At 33.6% G+C, this 15663-nt stretch overlaps 1 protein-coding gene across 1 annotated transcript in view; it reads left to right on the top strand.

The window, feature by feature from the left end:
• Asxl2 (ASXL transcriptional regulator 2) overlaps positions 1–15663 on the top strand; it is a 141024-nt gene that overhangs the window by 93444 nt on the left and 31917 nt on the right. Inside the window, exons 6-8 of the mRNA XM_026392396.2 lie at positions 8384–8499; positions 12632–12755; positions 13572–13715. Coding sequence (XP_026248181.2) covers positions 8384–8499; positions 12632–12755; positions 13572–13715 — 384 coding nt within the window. The remainder of the gene's footprint in view (positions 1–8383; positions 8500–12631; positions 12756–13571; positions 13716–15663) is intronic.

Here is a 15663-nt window from a genome sequence, read left to right as displayed (position 1 = left end):
GATTTGAATTTTTTCAGTCATTTTCCTTCATCTATGGAGATAATATTTTGGTATATTATTAATCCTACATATCCATAGACTCACTTGCTTATATTTTGCATTTTGATTTTTTAAAATATTTTTTAGTTGTAGATGGACACAATATCTTTTTTTTTTTTTTTTAATATGTGGTGCTGAGGATCAAACCCAGTGCCTCACACATGCTAGGCAAGTACTCTACTGCTAAGCTACAATCCTAGCCCACTGCATCTGATATTTTTGTTTTATTGGTGAGAAATATTTGCTAGCATTTTTTTCTCATAATTTTCATGTCAAAATTAGGTATAAAACAAGTTGGTTAATATTTGCTGGGTTTTGTTCTCTGAAGAAATTTGTGTAAGATCTTTTCCCCCCTTTAAAAAGTTTGGGAGAATTCACTGATAAAAGCCAGCTGAGCTAGAATTCCTTTGTGATGGGGGATATTATTAATATTAATTAAAGCTTGACATAACACGACTATGGTAAAGTGTACAGATTATAAGTCTCTGGTTTATAAACATAGATGAGAATGTGATTTTGAATAAATTGGAGTATATGCTCTAATTTCTGGACCTTAGAGAAAATTCAAGTAGCAATGCAGCTTATAATCAGTGAATGCAAAGTATTAAGTTACTATATAGCTCTGGAAAATAGGCTAAATGAAAGAAAGGTGAGTGTTAAGGATTCAAATTGTACCGTCAAAAAGATTGTTGAAGTCCCAAGCCCCTAGAACCTTAGAATGTAACTTCAGAAACAAGAGTTATATAGGGCTGGGGATGTGGTTCAAGCGGTAACGCGTTTGTCTGGCATGCGTGCGGCCCGGGTTCAATCCTCAGCACCACATACAAACAAAGATGTTGTGTCCGCCGAAAACTAAAAAATAAATATTAAAAAAAATTCTCTCTCTCTCTCTCTCTCAAAAAAAAAAAAAAAAAAGAGAGAGAGAGAGAGAGTTGATATAGAGTTAATTCATTAAGATAAAGCCAAACTGGAATAGGGTGGATGCTTAACCCATAAGACTAGTGATATAAGATGGCCATGTGAAGACAAGGAGACACAAGGGGAACCCCATATGAAGATGAAGACAGGTTGAAGTGCTGCATCTAAACCAAGGAACTCCAAGGATTGACACCAAAAGATAGTAGAGAAGTTGAAATGATTTTTCCCACCTAGTCTTAGATGGAACCAGCCCTTATACTTTGATTTTGGAATTACAGTCTCCAGAATTGTGAGAGACTAAATTTTTGTTTTGAGCTCTAGTTTATGATACTTTTTTAAAGCAACCCTGGGAAACTAATAAAGGAAATAAAGTGCATTCCTTATTATACAAACAAGCATTATTACAGTGAAATCGTTTTGAAACATTTTCTAGTTCATCATCTCAGCTGCCATAATATTTTTTATGATTAAAATGTTTTCATTGTCTTAAGTGAGACCTGCAGTCAAAGCTGAAGGACACTTATGCATACAAGGGTTTGGTGCAACCTGCTTTCATTCTTGGGTTTTGGGGGGAATATCCTGTCACCTCATTTCATTGAAGATATTGTCTATGGTCTTTTTCTTTTGTTATCATAGTCACTCTCTTTATTCATAAGGAAATGGGAAGGTGTTCAAAACCTACTCAGCCCACTTATGCCATGTTGCTTCTCTTTCCTTCTTTCTTTATTTCTCTGTACTTCAGTGTGGCTGAAGTATATTTTTAATGTGTGTTTTTTCTTTTAAGTTACAAAGCAGTTCAAAAATAATACCAGAGTTGAAAATAAATAGAAAAATTTTTCTGAATCTTCGGAGTTGCTGGGTTGAGAGTAAGATGTCCTGTTATTCCAAACACTTTAGTACAGGGATCAAGTGGATATAAAGAGCTGGAGATATAACTCAGTGTAAGTTCTGAGTTCGATCTCCAGTACCATCCAAAACCAAATAAATAAAAGGAGGATCAAGATACAGTAGGCAAAAGTAAATAAGACCAAAACAGTAGCTTTGAAGTATTCAGACAGTGAATAATTCAGGACAAAAAATGTTAAAAGAATCAAAAGCATCACTTTTTAATGACAATATTAGATGGTAATAGTTAAGATTTATGTAAAACAAGTTGCATAAAGCAGAAACTACTAGAGATGTAAGGCAAAATGTAGGAACATACTAAGAAATTTTTATATTCTCCTTTCAGTAGCATCAACTAAAAACAAAAGAAATTGGGTGTGGTGTTGCATACCTGTAACCCCAGTGACTCAGGAAGCTGAGGCAGGAGGATATCAGGTTTAAGACCATTCTCAACAACTTAGTGAGACCCTGTCCCAAAAAGGAAAAAGGCTAGTGGTAAAATGCCTCCATTTCCATCCCCAGTACAAAAAAAAAAAAAAAAAAACCTAGCATCTTAATTGGGAAATACCATTGGTTTACTCTTTAACCAGAACAAGTTCAAAACCAGAGAACAAGATAGTATCCACCATTTCCATTTATATTTAACATTGTTAGAAGTATTCATTTCTATGTTAAGCAAGAGAAAGCAATTGAAGTAATATGCAACAAGACTCAGAAAACTATATTTTTATATGATTTTTGTATCTGAGAAACACAAAAAGAATCATTTGAGACTGATAAACCAGAATATAATAAAGTTGCAGGATGTAAATAAAATTAATATATAGTAATCATCCACCATATATATATATATGTGTGTGTGTGTGTGTATATATATATATATACATATATATATATACATACATATATATATATATATAATCATGGGGGAAAAGAAATATTTGCAATAACATCAACAACAGCAAGGGGAAAAAAGAATCTGAGCGTTACCTTATAAGATATATACAAAGATGTTGAAATAACCAAAAAGATGTAAGTAGGTTCGTTTCTCCCACAATACTATAGGATAAATTTCAAACAAATTAGATGTATAATAAATATAATCGCCTATAATCTTAGCATTCAGCAGACAAAGACAGGAGAATCACATATTTGAGGGCAGCCTGGGTGATTAAGTGTGAGCTGTCTCAAAAAAAAAAGGGGGGGGGGTTGGGAATGTAGCTCATAAGAGAATGCCTCTGGGTTCAGTCCCCCATACTGAGGATGGAAAATAAAACATGAAATCAAACACTAAAAGAAAACATGGGCGAATTTCTTTTAAAACCTGAAAGTAGTGAAACTTTTTTCAATATTACTTTTGGATACCTATGTGTTTATCTTTTGGCTTAACCCCCAATTCTAAGAATAAATCTCAAAAATAGAAGTACCAAGTAGCATAGATTAAGAAAGACCATTGTTTCTCAGACTGGAGTATACATCAGAATCACATGAAGAACTATTATGTAGATTTCTAGGACCCTCCTTTGGAGTTACTGGTTCAATAGATCCAAACTTGGACCCAATAACTTTCATTTCTAATAGATTTTTGGTGAGTGATGATGTTCCAGGCTATCTCCAGGACAGTATAAATGAAAAAGTGCTGAGAAGTTAATATTTGATCTCTCTCTCTCTTTTTTTTTTGGTGGGGGGTGGGTACTGGGGATTGAACTCAGGGGCATTCATTCAACCACTGAACCACATCCCCATCCCTTTTTTGTATTTTATTAGAGACAGGGTCTCACTGCTTACTGCCTCCCCATTGCCGAGGCTGGCTTTGAACTTGCATTCCTCTTGCCTCAGCCTCCTGAGCCATTAGGGTTGTAGGCATGTACCACCATGCCCAGCTTGATCTCTTTTTCAAAAAAAATGAATAAAAATATTAGTGTAACCAGGGAATTATATTTTTATGTATATATACAAAGCACCAATCAAAAATAAATAAATGACCCAAAGGAAGATCAGTGGTATAGAGGAAGGAGAATTGGGGAGGAAGGAGGCAGGAGGGAACAGGGACTGAAATGGAATAAATCAAAGTCCATGTATTGTGATTTTTGTCAAAATGAATCGACCTACTATGTATAACTCTAATACTCTAATTTTAAAAAATTAATGTTATCTGTACATATTTCCACCCAAGAAAAGCAAAAATGCAAATAAACAATGGAAAAATAAAACTAATAAAAATGATTTTTCTATAGGGAAAGAGAAGCGTAATCAGGGAAGGGGATCTAGACTTAATAAGACAGGCAATTGTTTTATAGCTTTATATAATTAACATTTTAAATGTACTTTCTAGAAATAGGAAATTGAAATATATCATTTGTTGTATAATGACATACATAGATGACTATGGATATATTTTAGGTATAGGATTTCAGAAACAAACCTTAAACTGCATTCATTAGTCTTTATTTTTGGAAATTATATTGGTGTGTTTCCTTTAAAACCACATCTGTAGTAGAAACAATATAATTATATTACCAAGAACCAAAATTATCAGGAGGGATAGAAATATAAAATAAAAAAAATGACAACCCTGTATTCTTATGTTAAAATTTAGTACCTAAGCATGAGTTTAGTTTTCTCTTTCTAAAACAAGACTTGTTTTTCTGTTCCAACCATTAATAAGTCCTAGAACCACTGGTAACCCAGTAACAGTGAACACATCTAACATGCAAAGTGTGGTTTTTGAATGCCATTTCTTTTATTTTCTTTCCTCCATCCCCTGCTTTTTGTTTTTGTTTTCAGGACTAGGGGGTCTATCATGGAGCTACATTCCCAACCCTTTTAATTTTTTTTTTTTTTTTTTTTTGAGATGAGTCTTAAGTTGCCCTTGCTGACCTCAAACTTGGAATCCTCCTGCCTCAGCCTCCTGGGTCACTGGGATTTCAGGCATGGACCACTATACCTAGCTTTCAATACTGTTTCTAATTAAATAATACTAGTACTCTATGGGACAATTAGCTGATCCAGGTTTGAGGAAAAAAATGTGCAAGATTTGTTAAGGACTTTCCTTTTTTGTGCCAGAAAGCAATTAAATACTGCAGGACCAAGTCTCAAAGGTAGTTTACAACTTCATGGAGCACCCAGTAGCTCAAAATCAGATGTTTTCAGTACCAAATTTTTAATAATAGTTTTTTATTTAATTTTAAATATGTAAATATATCTGAGTTAAAATAGTTTTGAAAAATAAACTCATTAGTTTTAGGTACTTGTATTAATTTCTTAAGACTGCAAATTACCATAAACTGGGTAGCTTAAACATCAGAAATCTATTTGCTCAGTTCTGGAGATCCAGTGTCTAAAAGCAAGATGTCACTGGAGCTGTTCTCCCTACAGAAGCTTTTGAGGAGAATCTGTTCTTGCTTTTTCTAGCACCTCATGGTTGCTAACTTGCCTTGCAGCCACATTATTTCAGTCCCCGGCTCTGTCTTCACATGGCCTTCTTCTCTGTGTCTGTCTTTTCTATGTATCTCTTATAGAGACACTTTGTTGTTGGATTTAGGACCCACTTGGATAATCCAGGTTGATCTTCTCATCTCAAGATACTTAATTGCATCTGCCAAGACCCTTTCCCCAAATAAAGTAACATTCACAGGCTCTGGGAATTGGATGTGGACATATCTTTTTGGTGGCCACCATTATCAGCCCACTGCAGGTACTTATTCATTATTCTGAAAATAAAATTCAGAACTTGACTCTGTATTTTTATAGAAAAACGTAAGGATGATAACAAATCAGATTATTCAGTTATTTCTGAAAGTAGAATTTGAGGGTTTGGAGTAGTAAATAGAAAAAGAACTTGTGTCTACCTTAAAGAGTAGTTATGTGAGTTCAGTGAAATCCTGTTAAAATCAACCCAGGACAGTTTTAGGTTCACAGAAGTACTTGGTTACTATTCTTAATAAAATTGTATCCTCAAAGACATTTAGTTTAGCCCCTAAAAGGAATTTGGAGACACAAGGGTTTCAACATGTGCCTAAGTCTTATTTGCTGTTTGTAATTCTGAGCCTTTAATATTTAAAAAGTTAGAACAGTGTTAAAGTTTCATACAAGTTGAGACCAATACTTGGCATAAAGTCAACTCTGGAAGTAGTTCTTACTGATAAGTCTTACAATTCTCATTTTTATTTCAGTTGGCTTAGTGATAAGCTTGTGGTTTTAATTTGTTAGAAAGTGTTTTGCCTTAAGGGGGAACATTTTAGTCAGTTTATCCTGGTAACTACAGATATCTTTATTGTCTCATTTCCAGGCTACCAAGTAGATTAATTTTATTTTCTGAAGCCATTATTTTAGTTGGTTGATTGGTTGGTTTTCTGTTTATAATGAAACAGTATTTGGGGGAAGTGAGGAATACATAAAGACAAGAACAAGTGTTGGAAAGGATGAAGAGAAAGTGAAACCTTCGTGCTTTCCCATTGGCATCGTAAAATAAGAGCAGACATGTTGGAAAATAGGATTGCAGTAAGACCCAGCGGTTCCATTCCTGGAAATAAAGTGAAGGGAATTGAAAACAAGTACATATGTAAACTTACACATGTGATAGGCATGGTGGCACACCCTTATAATCTTAGCTACCCAGGAGGCTAAGGCAACAGGATTGTAAACACAATCTGAGCAGCTTAGCAAGACCCTGTCTCAAAATGAAATTAAAACAGCCTGGGGATGTAGCTCAGTGGTAGAGTGCTAGTCTAGTATACTGAAAATACTTAGTTCAATCCAACCTACCACAAGAAAAACAAATTAACCAACCTTATACATGAATATTGTTCATAACATCATTCATAATAGCCAAAAGGTAGAGACAATTCAGATGTTCATCAGCTGATTATTTTTTTAAATGCAGCATATGCACATTGGAATATTAGTCAACAATAAAAGGATTGAAATGTTCATGTCATAATGTAGAAGAGTAGTCAAAACATTGTGCTTTGTGTAAATTCCATCACAAGAAGCACATATTTTATGATTCCATTATATGAAACATGCAGAATGGGCGAATCCATACAGACAGAAGGTGGATAAATAATTGCCTAGGCCTGAGGGCATCAGGGGAGGGAAAGAAGAATGATAGCTAGCAGTTATGACATTTGAGAGGGTGGGTGTGGACAATGATGAAAACTGATGGTGGTGATAACCATACTAAAAGTCATTAAATTTTATACCTTAAAATATATAATACGTAAATTACATCTCAGTAAAGCTGCTATTTTCCAAAAATTGATCAACATCAGAGTACACTGAGGATATGATTTCTTTTTGCTGCTCAACTATTTCCAAAGTTATCCAGTTTTATTTTATATGATATGTTGCACTGAATAATTTGAGTTTTTTAATATCAAGTTTATTGTACATCAACTCTTTCCCATATATAAGCCTTTTCATAAAAGTTGGGATACAAAACTAGTGCTAAATTTTCTTAATGTTGTTACTGTTATCTTCTATAAGTGTATCTACTGTGTATTTCTTGAGAAATCTAAGTAAATTGAAATGCTGTATTCCAAACTTGCATATTCTAATAAACTGTACTCAATTTTCTTGTTAGCTACCTGCCAAAAATATATGATATCTTAAAGCTTATGGGATTTAACATGGGATGTCATTTTGCCAACAATGCCTATCTTGAAAGGAAGAAGATGTTAGTAAACGTGACTTTTAGGAGTCATCCCTAAGAAATATGTTTATAATTTTCTCTCATTTTTTTTCTTTAACAAATCTGAATCAGCTATTTCTGTGTTCTTCCTTAACATAAACAGAACTAACATCCTGCCAAATTTTAAAGAAAATAAAGATAGATGTAAGTGCTGTTTTTTTTTTTATAAGAAATATAGGCTCTTGAAGCAAGTATCTTCCTTCATGTATAACTTGGGTTTGGCCAGGCTTCAACAGGCTACGTAGAACAACTAGTCTTCATTAGTTGAAAGTGGTTACATCCTGTACACATTTACATTCCTTCCATGAGAGAAGTCTTCAAATGGCATCTCATATTGATAAGCTTTAAACTACCATTGATTGAAGAAATGAAGGAGTGTAAGGTTTAAAACTGTAAAGAGTTTTTCAGGTGGAATGGCCTTATTGCCTTTGTCTTAAACTGTCAGTTTAAGACTTCCCCCTGTATCCTGTCATCATAATTCATCTTCAGGCTTACTTTAGAATATAGGTACTATCCAGAGCATCCTAGTATCTTTTCTACCTTCTATCTAATTTGATGACTTCATGATTTATACTCTTACTTCCTGCTGCTTCAGTTCTATTGAAAATTTAAAGAATGAAAATTAATGCATACTAACACCCATCCTTTCCCCATCCTTTCCCTATCCTTCACTAGAGCTTTCTGAGGAAATAAATGAACAGGGAGGCTGCAGTAGAACTACAAAAAGAAGATCCTTTCCAAAAGTGTTTGGTCACAGTTCTTAACACAGGTAGCATATAATCTGGGGAAGGAATGGTGCTTGATATCAATGCTGACAACAAAATTTTTCATTGTCACTTTTTCCCTCAGTATCGTCTAGACTGTCACAGCCATCCTCCCCACATTCAGGCTGCCCATCGCCCACCATTCCAGCAGGTAAAGTCATTTCTCCATCACAGAAGCACAGCAAGAAGGCACTAAAGCAGGTAAGCATTGCTAGTCTGTGTATCAGAAGGATGATCTCACACAGTAGCAGTGCATGATTATGAAGTTATTGAAAGTTCCTCGAGAGCTTTTACATTAGACCCTTTTACTTTTTTTAATTGTTTATAGACTTTTATTTATTTATTTTATGTGGTGCTGAGGATCGAACCCAGTGCCTCACACATGCCAGGCAAGCGCTCTACCACTGAGCCACAACCCCAGTCCCTATTTTTTAATATTTTATTAGTTGTTGATTGACCTTTATTTATTTGTATATGGTGCCGAGAATCAAACCTAGTGCCTCACACATGCTAGGCAAGCATTCTACCACTGAGCCATAACCCCAGACCCACATAGGCCCTTTTAAAGGGAAAATTTTATGAAGTATTTTAATTATGTGCTAGTAATTTTTGTACTTCTGTGTATAATATTCATTGTAGATTTTTGGTGGATAACTTTTTTATATATCTTTTTTTTAGTTGTAGTTGGACATGACACCTCCATTCTGTTTATTTATTTATTTGTTTATTTATTTATTTACTTTTATGTGGTTCTGAGGATCGAACCCAGCACCTCACGCATGCTAGGTGAGCGCTCTCTCACTGAGCCACAACCCCAGCCCTCTTGGTAGATAACTCTTTTAAAATATTTTTACTTTGTCAGTGGACCTTTATTTTTTTTATTTCTCTGTGGTTCTGAGAATCAAATCCAGTGCCTCACAAGTGCTAGGCAAGCACTCTACCACTGAACTACAATCCCAGCTCAATAGATAACTCTTTATCACAGTTTTAAAGTTCCTAACTTGTTCCTAGTTTGCTAATAAGTTTGAGGGTGAGGTGTGTGGTGGGGTATTAACCATGAATAGGTATTGAATTTTTCAGGTATGTTTTCTTTGAAATTTATTTAGATGATTTAAATTTGCTTAGGTAGATTTTTTTTTATTAATCTGATTACATAGCTAGATTTTCTAATATTATGTTCTATTTAACTCTAGAATACTCTACATGGTCATTACATATTTTTTCAATGTTACCAAATTTTATTAATATTGTAGTTTAGATTGTATAGTATTCTTATACTATCCAAGAGCAGTTTTGAAATCATGATTGTTCTAGCATCATAAAATAAGTGTGTAGCTCTTTTTTTTTTTTTTTTTTTTTTTTTTTAGATTTTGGAACAAAATTTTAGAAATGATCTTAGGTTTATTAAGTCATACTGAAAATTATTTTTCTAATATTACAATGTAAACTGTTATTAACAGTCTCTTGACTTTTTTTTTGAGCTTATTTTGGAAACTTAGAAAACAGTTCATTTCATCTAATTTTTTTTCAAATACTGGTATGAAGTTGTGCACAGTGCTCTTTTATGTCTCCTTCTTGTTCTCAGTGGTGTTCATTTATGCTATGTCTTCTTTTTTCCCAGTATCACTTGTCAGTGTCTTATTGAACTTTTTAAAGAACTATCTTTTAATTTTTTTGAAATGCAAGTGATCAATAAATATAAACTCGATAGTAATTTAGGCAGACTTTAAAATGACAGGTTACTTGTGTCTTCAGATTCTGGTATAAATTGAGGAGCTTAATTATATCAAGCATTGGCAAGTGTGCAGGAAAACTGATTTGCTTTTGGAATATTTTATTGTAGCCACATTGGAAAGGAATTTTGCAACATATATTAAATTTTAAAAGCACATGCCCCATGGTTAAGCAATTTAATATTTTCAAACTTATGTTAGAAAAAATACATATACAAATATAGAAAAATATTTTCACATAAGTTTATTATAGCAAACTTGGAAATAGACTTAACAAACATGTATAAAATCTAAAATTTTCTAATTTACATATATATTAGAAAATTCCTTAATAAGCAGTCATATATCAATAAAGTAGACAATTATATAAAAGAGGTTTATTTTATTATGGAGTTACACACACTTTACATAGGGAAAAATCACCACAAAATAATATTGAATCATTAAAATTAAGTATATACAGTATATAGGGCATGATACCAATTATAAAAATATACACATATCCACAAACAATGCTGTTTTTTAATGGAACTATGAATGTTTATTGCACACACACATATGTAAATATGAAAAAAAGTTCAGTAGGGAAAAACAAATCAATGACTGGTTACCTTTGAGGTTGTACACCAGGAGTGATGGTCAAAAAAAGAATTTAGCTTTGAGTTTGAATTAAATATTAAAAATGTATTTTTGTATCATGTATATAATCAAAAGTAACACAAAATTTTAAAGTTATGTAGGTTTTAAAGTATTTAAACCAAAAGTACTTTTATGAAAAGCTATCCATAAATTTGATAAAATTGATTACTGCCTGCATTGATATCCTGTAGCATTTGTGTTTTTATAAATTTTTGAAAGATTTTAAGAAATTTAAGTGCTTCTTTTTTTTTTTTTACAGGGAAAAGGCAAGCATTTTTTTTCAATCCTTGTTAACTAATTAATGACGCGTATGCTACTGTGGTATACTCTTGTAATCTTAAGAATGAAATGTTGTGATTTCTTTGTAGAAATCAGTGTGCTATGTTAACTTAAGTCTTTGTCTACAGTGTACGTTTTTCATAGTAATCATAATTACTGTTATTCTTTACCACAAGTGAGGAGGTTCTTGTTGTTTATGTATTTATTTGTTCTAAAATCGAATTAGGAACAGAGTTTGTAAACTACTAAGGTAGGACAAGAACTGTGTGTAATTCTTAATTAACGGGCTATAAATGATTCTGCTTCCATAATGTTTGTGAATTTACGTGATCACAGAAGAAATAGATGGGGTAAGTTTTGCATTAACCTGGAATGGACACTGTGCCTTGTAGCATCTTGGAAGTAACCACAATTATTTAACATTGCATGATGGTCCTGAAGGTTAAAGCTTAAAATGGGCAAGTCAGCTTTTTGTGGCTGTGACCAAAATCCTGATACGAACCACTTATAAGAGGAAGGTTTATTTTAGCTCAAAGATTCAGAGGTGTCAGTCCATGGTCAACTGACTCCAAGGCAGAAATGGCATGGCAGAGGAAAACTGCCTAGCTCATGGCAGCTGGTAAGGAGAGAGAAGGAAGCCACCAGAGACAGATATGGTCTAGGGCCACACGCCTAATGACCTACTTCTTCTAGCCATGCCCCCACCTGCTTACAGTCTACTAGTCCATTCAGCTGTCAATATGTTAATGCTCCACTGATGGGTTCAGAGCCTTATTATTGCCTAAAACTGCTATCTCTGAACCTTGCTGTATTGGGATCATGCTTTCAAAACATGAGTTTTGGGGGGGACATTCCAGATACAAACCATAACACAAAGTCATTTCCCCGGAAAACCTGAAAATTGCTTTCTTATGCACATTCATAATCCCCCATCTCCCTGTCTGTCTCCCTCCCTCCCCCCAACCTTAATTTAAAAAGTTGTCTCATATTTTCCTTATTAAAAATTGGAAATTTCCTGGATTTTGTTCATTCTAAATAGTATTACTTAGTCTATAAATTAATAATCTCATAGAAATGAAAATAATCTCAAGTAGCCAGAAGGAGCCATACTATTCTTTTAACTATTATTTTCTAGTTTTCCTTCCCCTCTGTTTACTGCATTATTATAAATTGCTGAAATTTGGTAAATTGAAATAAGCCTCATTATTCTTACCCAAGATAATTCAAGTAGTTATTTACCTTTTTTTCCAAATGTAGTACCTCTGAAGCATATAAATAAGTTGAATATTTGCATTTCTTTATAGTGTTGGTGCAAATAGGGCTCTTCTTGGTACAGGGCTTAGAATTGTTTACAAAAAAATGGTAAAACATATACAGTTCTCTTATAAGATTCCTAAGTCCTTTATCCTTGACTTACTGGGAATTTTTAAGTTCTAAAAGATATCAATTGGCTGTTCCTCACAATTATATATAAAGGATAATACTGGCAAAAAGTAACCAAACTCTAGGGATCATTGCCGTCTTGTGTTCAATTTGTCTAATTTAGGTTTTATTTGCTCTGATAAATTTCAAAGAAATTGAATAATGAGTAGCGTTCTTCTTACAACTTAAAAAGAAGTCATTTTACTTTTTATTATTACTAAAAGCTAATTTATGTATTATAGTCAGTTTTCTCTTTGTAGGCTTTAAAGCAACAACAGCAAAAGAAGCAGCAGCAGCAATGCAGACCAAGCATGTCCATCTCCTCCAACCAACACCTTCCTCTCAAGTCTGTTAAATCCAGTGATTCTGCTACTACCAAACCTGGTAGGTAGTTTGGGCATTTTTTTTTTTCAATGGAAGTTTCTTTATCCCAGTGTTTTCATGTTGGTGTTATAAATTTATATTTAAAAAGTTGTCTCATGTTTTCCTTATTAAAATCTGGAAATTTATTCTTAAATTGCTACATTTATTTATATGACCCTGTATTGCCAAATTATCAATATAAATTCTTTTAAAATAAATGGAGTTTTTCTGTAAAATATCATGCAGTTATTTAAAAGTTTATAAATAAGATTAGTATGTAAGAAATAAATCTAGACTAATTTCCACTATTTCTAAACTATAATACTTGGAAGCATCCCAGTCAGTAACATTATAAATCTTTTGTTTCCAGGAGGAAACAAACAAAAAAAAGTCAAAATAAGCTCTTTACCAGTTCTCTTCCTTAAAAGTAAGAGGTTATACATACTACCTTTCAGTTTGTGTTGGATATGTCAATAGGCTTTTGGATTTTGTGCTTATTTTGCTTTTAATCTAAACTGGACTAACCGTATTTTCTTATATAATTCAGTTTGATGCCATAAGCTTATTCTGTAGAATTGCCAAAAAAATTCTGAGTCTTGCAGAACTTTGCTTTTTTTTCTTTTTTTTAATAGAAAGGAGACTTATCAACAAAAATGGAAAGTGTGTTAGGAGGAAGGATTTTATTTTTTTACTTCAGTTCTCAGACTGAAAACACATTAGCCAGGGCCAGAATTTCCTCATACATAACTCCCTGTAGTTCACATTGAATGATTGATTAATTAATTAATTTCTGTTTGTAACCTCCGTGCCTCTAGTCTTTCTTATTTTTCTCCCTAGCAATATGGGAAGGAAAGCAATCTGATGGACAGTCAAGCAGCCCCCAGAACCCAAACTCCAGTTTTTCTTCCTCAGTTAAAGTGGAAAGTCCCTTACTAGGCTTAGGGAAGAAGTCTTTCCAGAGGTCTGACAGACTCCATACAAGTAAGTTAGTTTACAAAGATTTTTGTTTTCATTGCCATGATTTGTCAGTTATAGATTTGAAATTCATCAGCCATTTGACTTATGTTTAGTGCATGATTTGGGTTATATAGCAAAGTATAGAAATAATTTATTAATGACTCTTCGTTGTTTTTGTGTGGTGCTAGGAATCAAATCCAGGGCCTTGCACATACTATATTAAGTGCTTCACCACCCGGCTACATACCCAGTCTGACATAATCACTTCTAAGAAATGAAAAGAAATAAAGACAGAATTAATGTAGTATGTCTTTTTCCTGTGATTTTTTGTTTTGTTTTGTTTTTTTACCATGTTCACCTTTGTACTCTTAAATATCTTCATGTTCTTCCTGTCCTCCCCTATCAAACTTTATTTCAGAGAAAGATCTGTCATCAGTCATTTTGTGGTTATTTCTTTCTACCAGGAAGTTGCTTTGTGTCCTGCATTATTTACATGTCATTTCTATAGACAGAAAAATAGAAAGGCTTATAATTAAATAAGACAAACTGAAAGTTTTTTTTTTTCTTGGAAATCCCACTAACATAAGAGTATAGAAATACAAGAACTGAAGAGATGATGTATTATAGAAGAGAAAAGTGAGGTGAAGAGTTTAAAAGAACCAGTTTTATGCTTCACCTTAGCAGAAGAAAAGAAGTTTATTTTGAGGTGAGATTGGATGAAAGAAATTCCATTTTAGGGACACTACATATAGCTGAGGGCAGACAGTGAGGCACTGTACTGAAATTTGAGAGATCAAGTTAAATACAAATACTAAGAAGTGATTCTTCTGATTGGTGAATCAAAAAAATAAAGAGATGTTCTATAGCAGAGAAGAGGTAAGAAATTGAAACACCAGTCCACGTTGTTCATTGTCCCAAAAAGTAGAACTATTAAGAAGAGAAGTTGAAAGGGAACTAAATGTGAAGAAAAGACTATTGAGAACATCTTAGAACTGAAAATCACAGGATTCCAGATTGAAAATTGAGATTAGATGTAAAGAAACAAAAAAGATGGATGCAGGCTCACGCCTTTAATCCTAGTGACTCAGAAGACTGAGGTAGGAGAATTGTAAGTTCAAGACCAGCCTCAAAAATTTAGTGAGACCCTGTCTCAAAATATGAAAGGTCTGGGGATGTAGTTCGGTGGTAAAGAGCCCCTGGGTTCAGTCCCCAGTACTAAAAATAAAAACAAAACAGAAAAGTATGCCAAGATACATTGTTCTAAAATTTGAAAACATCCAAGATAATCAGACGATTCCAGAAAGACAAAAAATGCTTTTCATTCAAAGATTTTAAAAATTAGGATCACATGTTTATTATAACACTATTTACAATAGCCAAGAAATGGAATCAACCTAAGTGTGTATTGACTAATGAATGGTTAATGAAAGTGTGGTATTTACATACAGTGGAATATTCAGACATAAAAGGATGAAATTGTCCTTTGTAACATCATGGGTGAAACTGGAAGCCATTCTTTTCAGTAAAAATAAGGCAGGCACAGAAAGACAAAATACTATGTGATCTCATAGTTGGGGCAGTGGTGCACACCTATAATCCCAGCAGTTTGGGAAGCTGAGGCAGGAGGATTGCAATTTCAAAACCAGCCTCAGCAAAAGTAAGTGAGACACTGTCTCTAAATAAAATACAAAATAGAGTTGAGGATGTGGCTTAGTATTTGAGTGCTCCTGCAACTCAGTGAGTCCCTGTCTCTAAATAAAATACAAAATAGGGTTGAGGATGTTGCTTAGTATTTGAGTGCCCCTGAGTTCAATCCCCCAGTACCAAAAAAAAAAAGCTGGTCTGGTCTCACAGAAGTTGAGAGTAGAATGGAAGTTACCAGAAGGTAGGGAAAGTAGGAAGGAGAGAGAAATGGGGAAAACATCATAGTCAACAGGTACAAGTTATAGCTAGTTAGATGAAATAAGTTCTG

Source organism: Urocitellus parryii, chromosome 12, assembly GCF_045843805.1.
Source record: "Urocitellus parryii isolate mUroPar1 chromosome 12, mUroPar1.hap1, whole genome shotgun sequence".
Taxonomy (NCBI): Eukaryota; Metazoa; Chordata; class Mammalia; order Rodentia; family Sciuridae; genus Urocitellus; species Urocitellus parryii.
The sequence above is the reverse complement of the archived record's forward strand: the minus strand, read 5'-3'. Positions and strand labels throughout refer to the sequence as shown.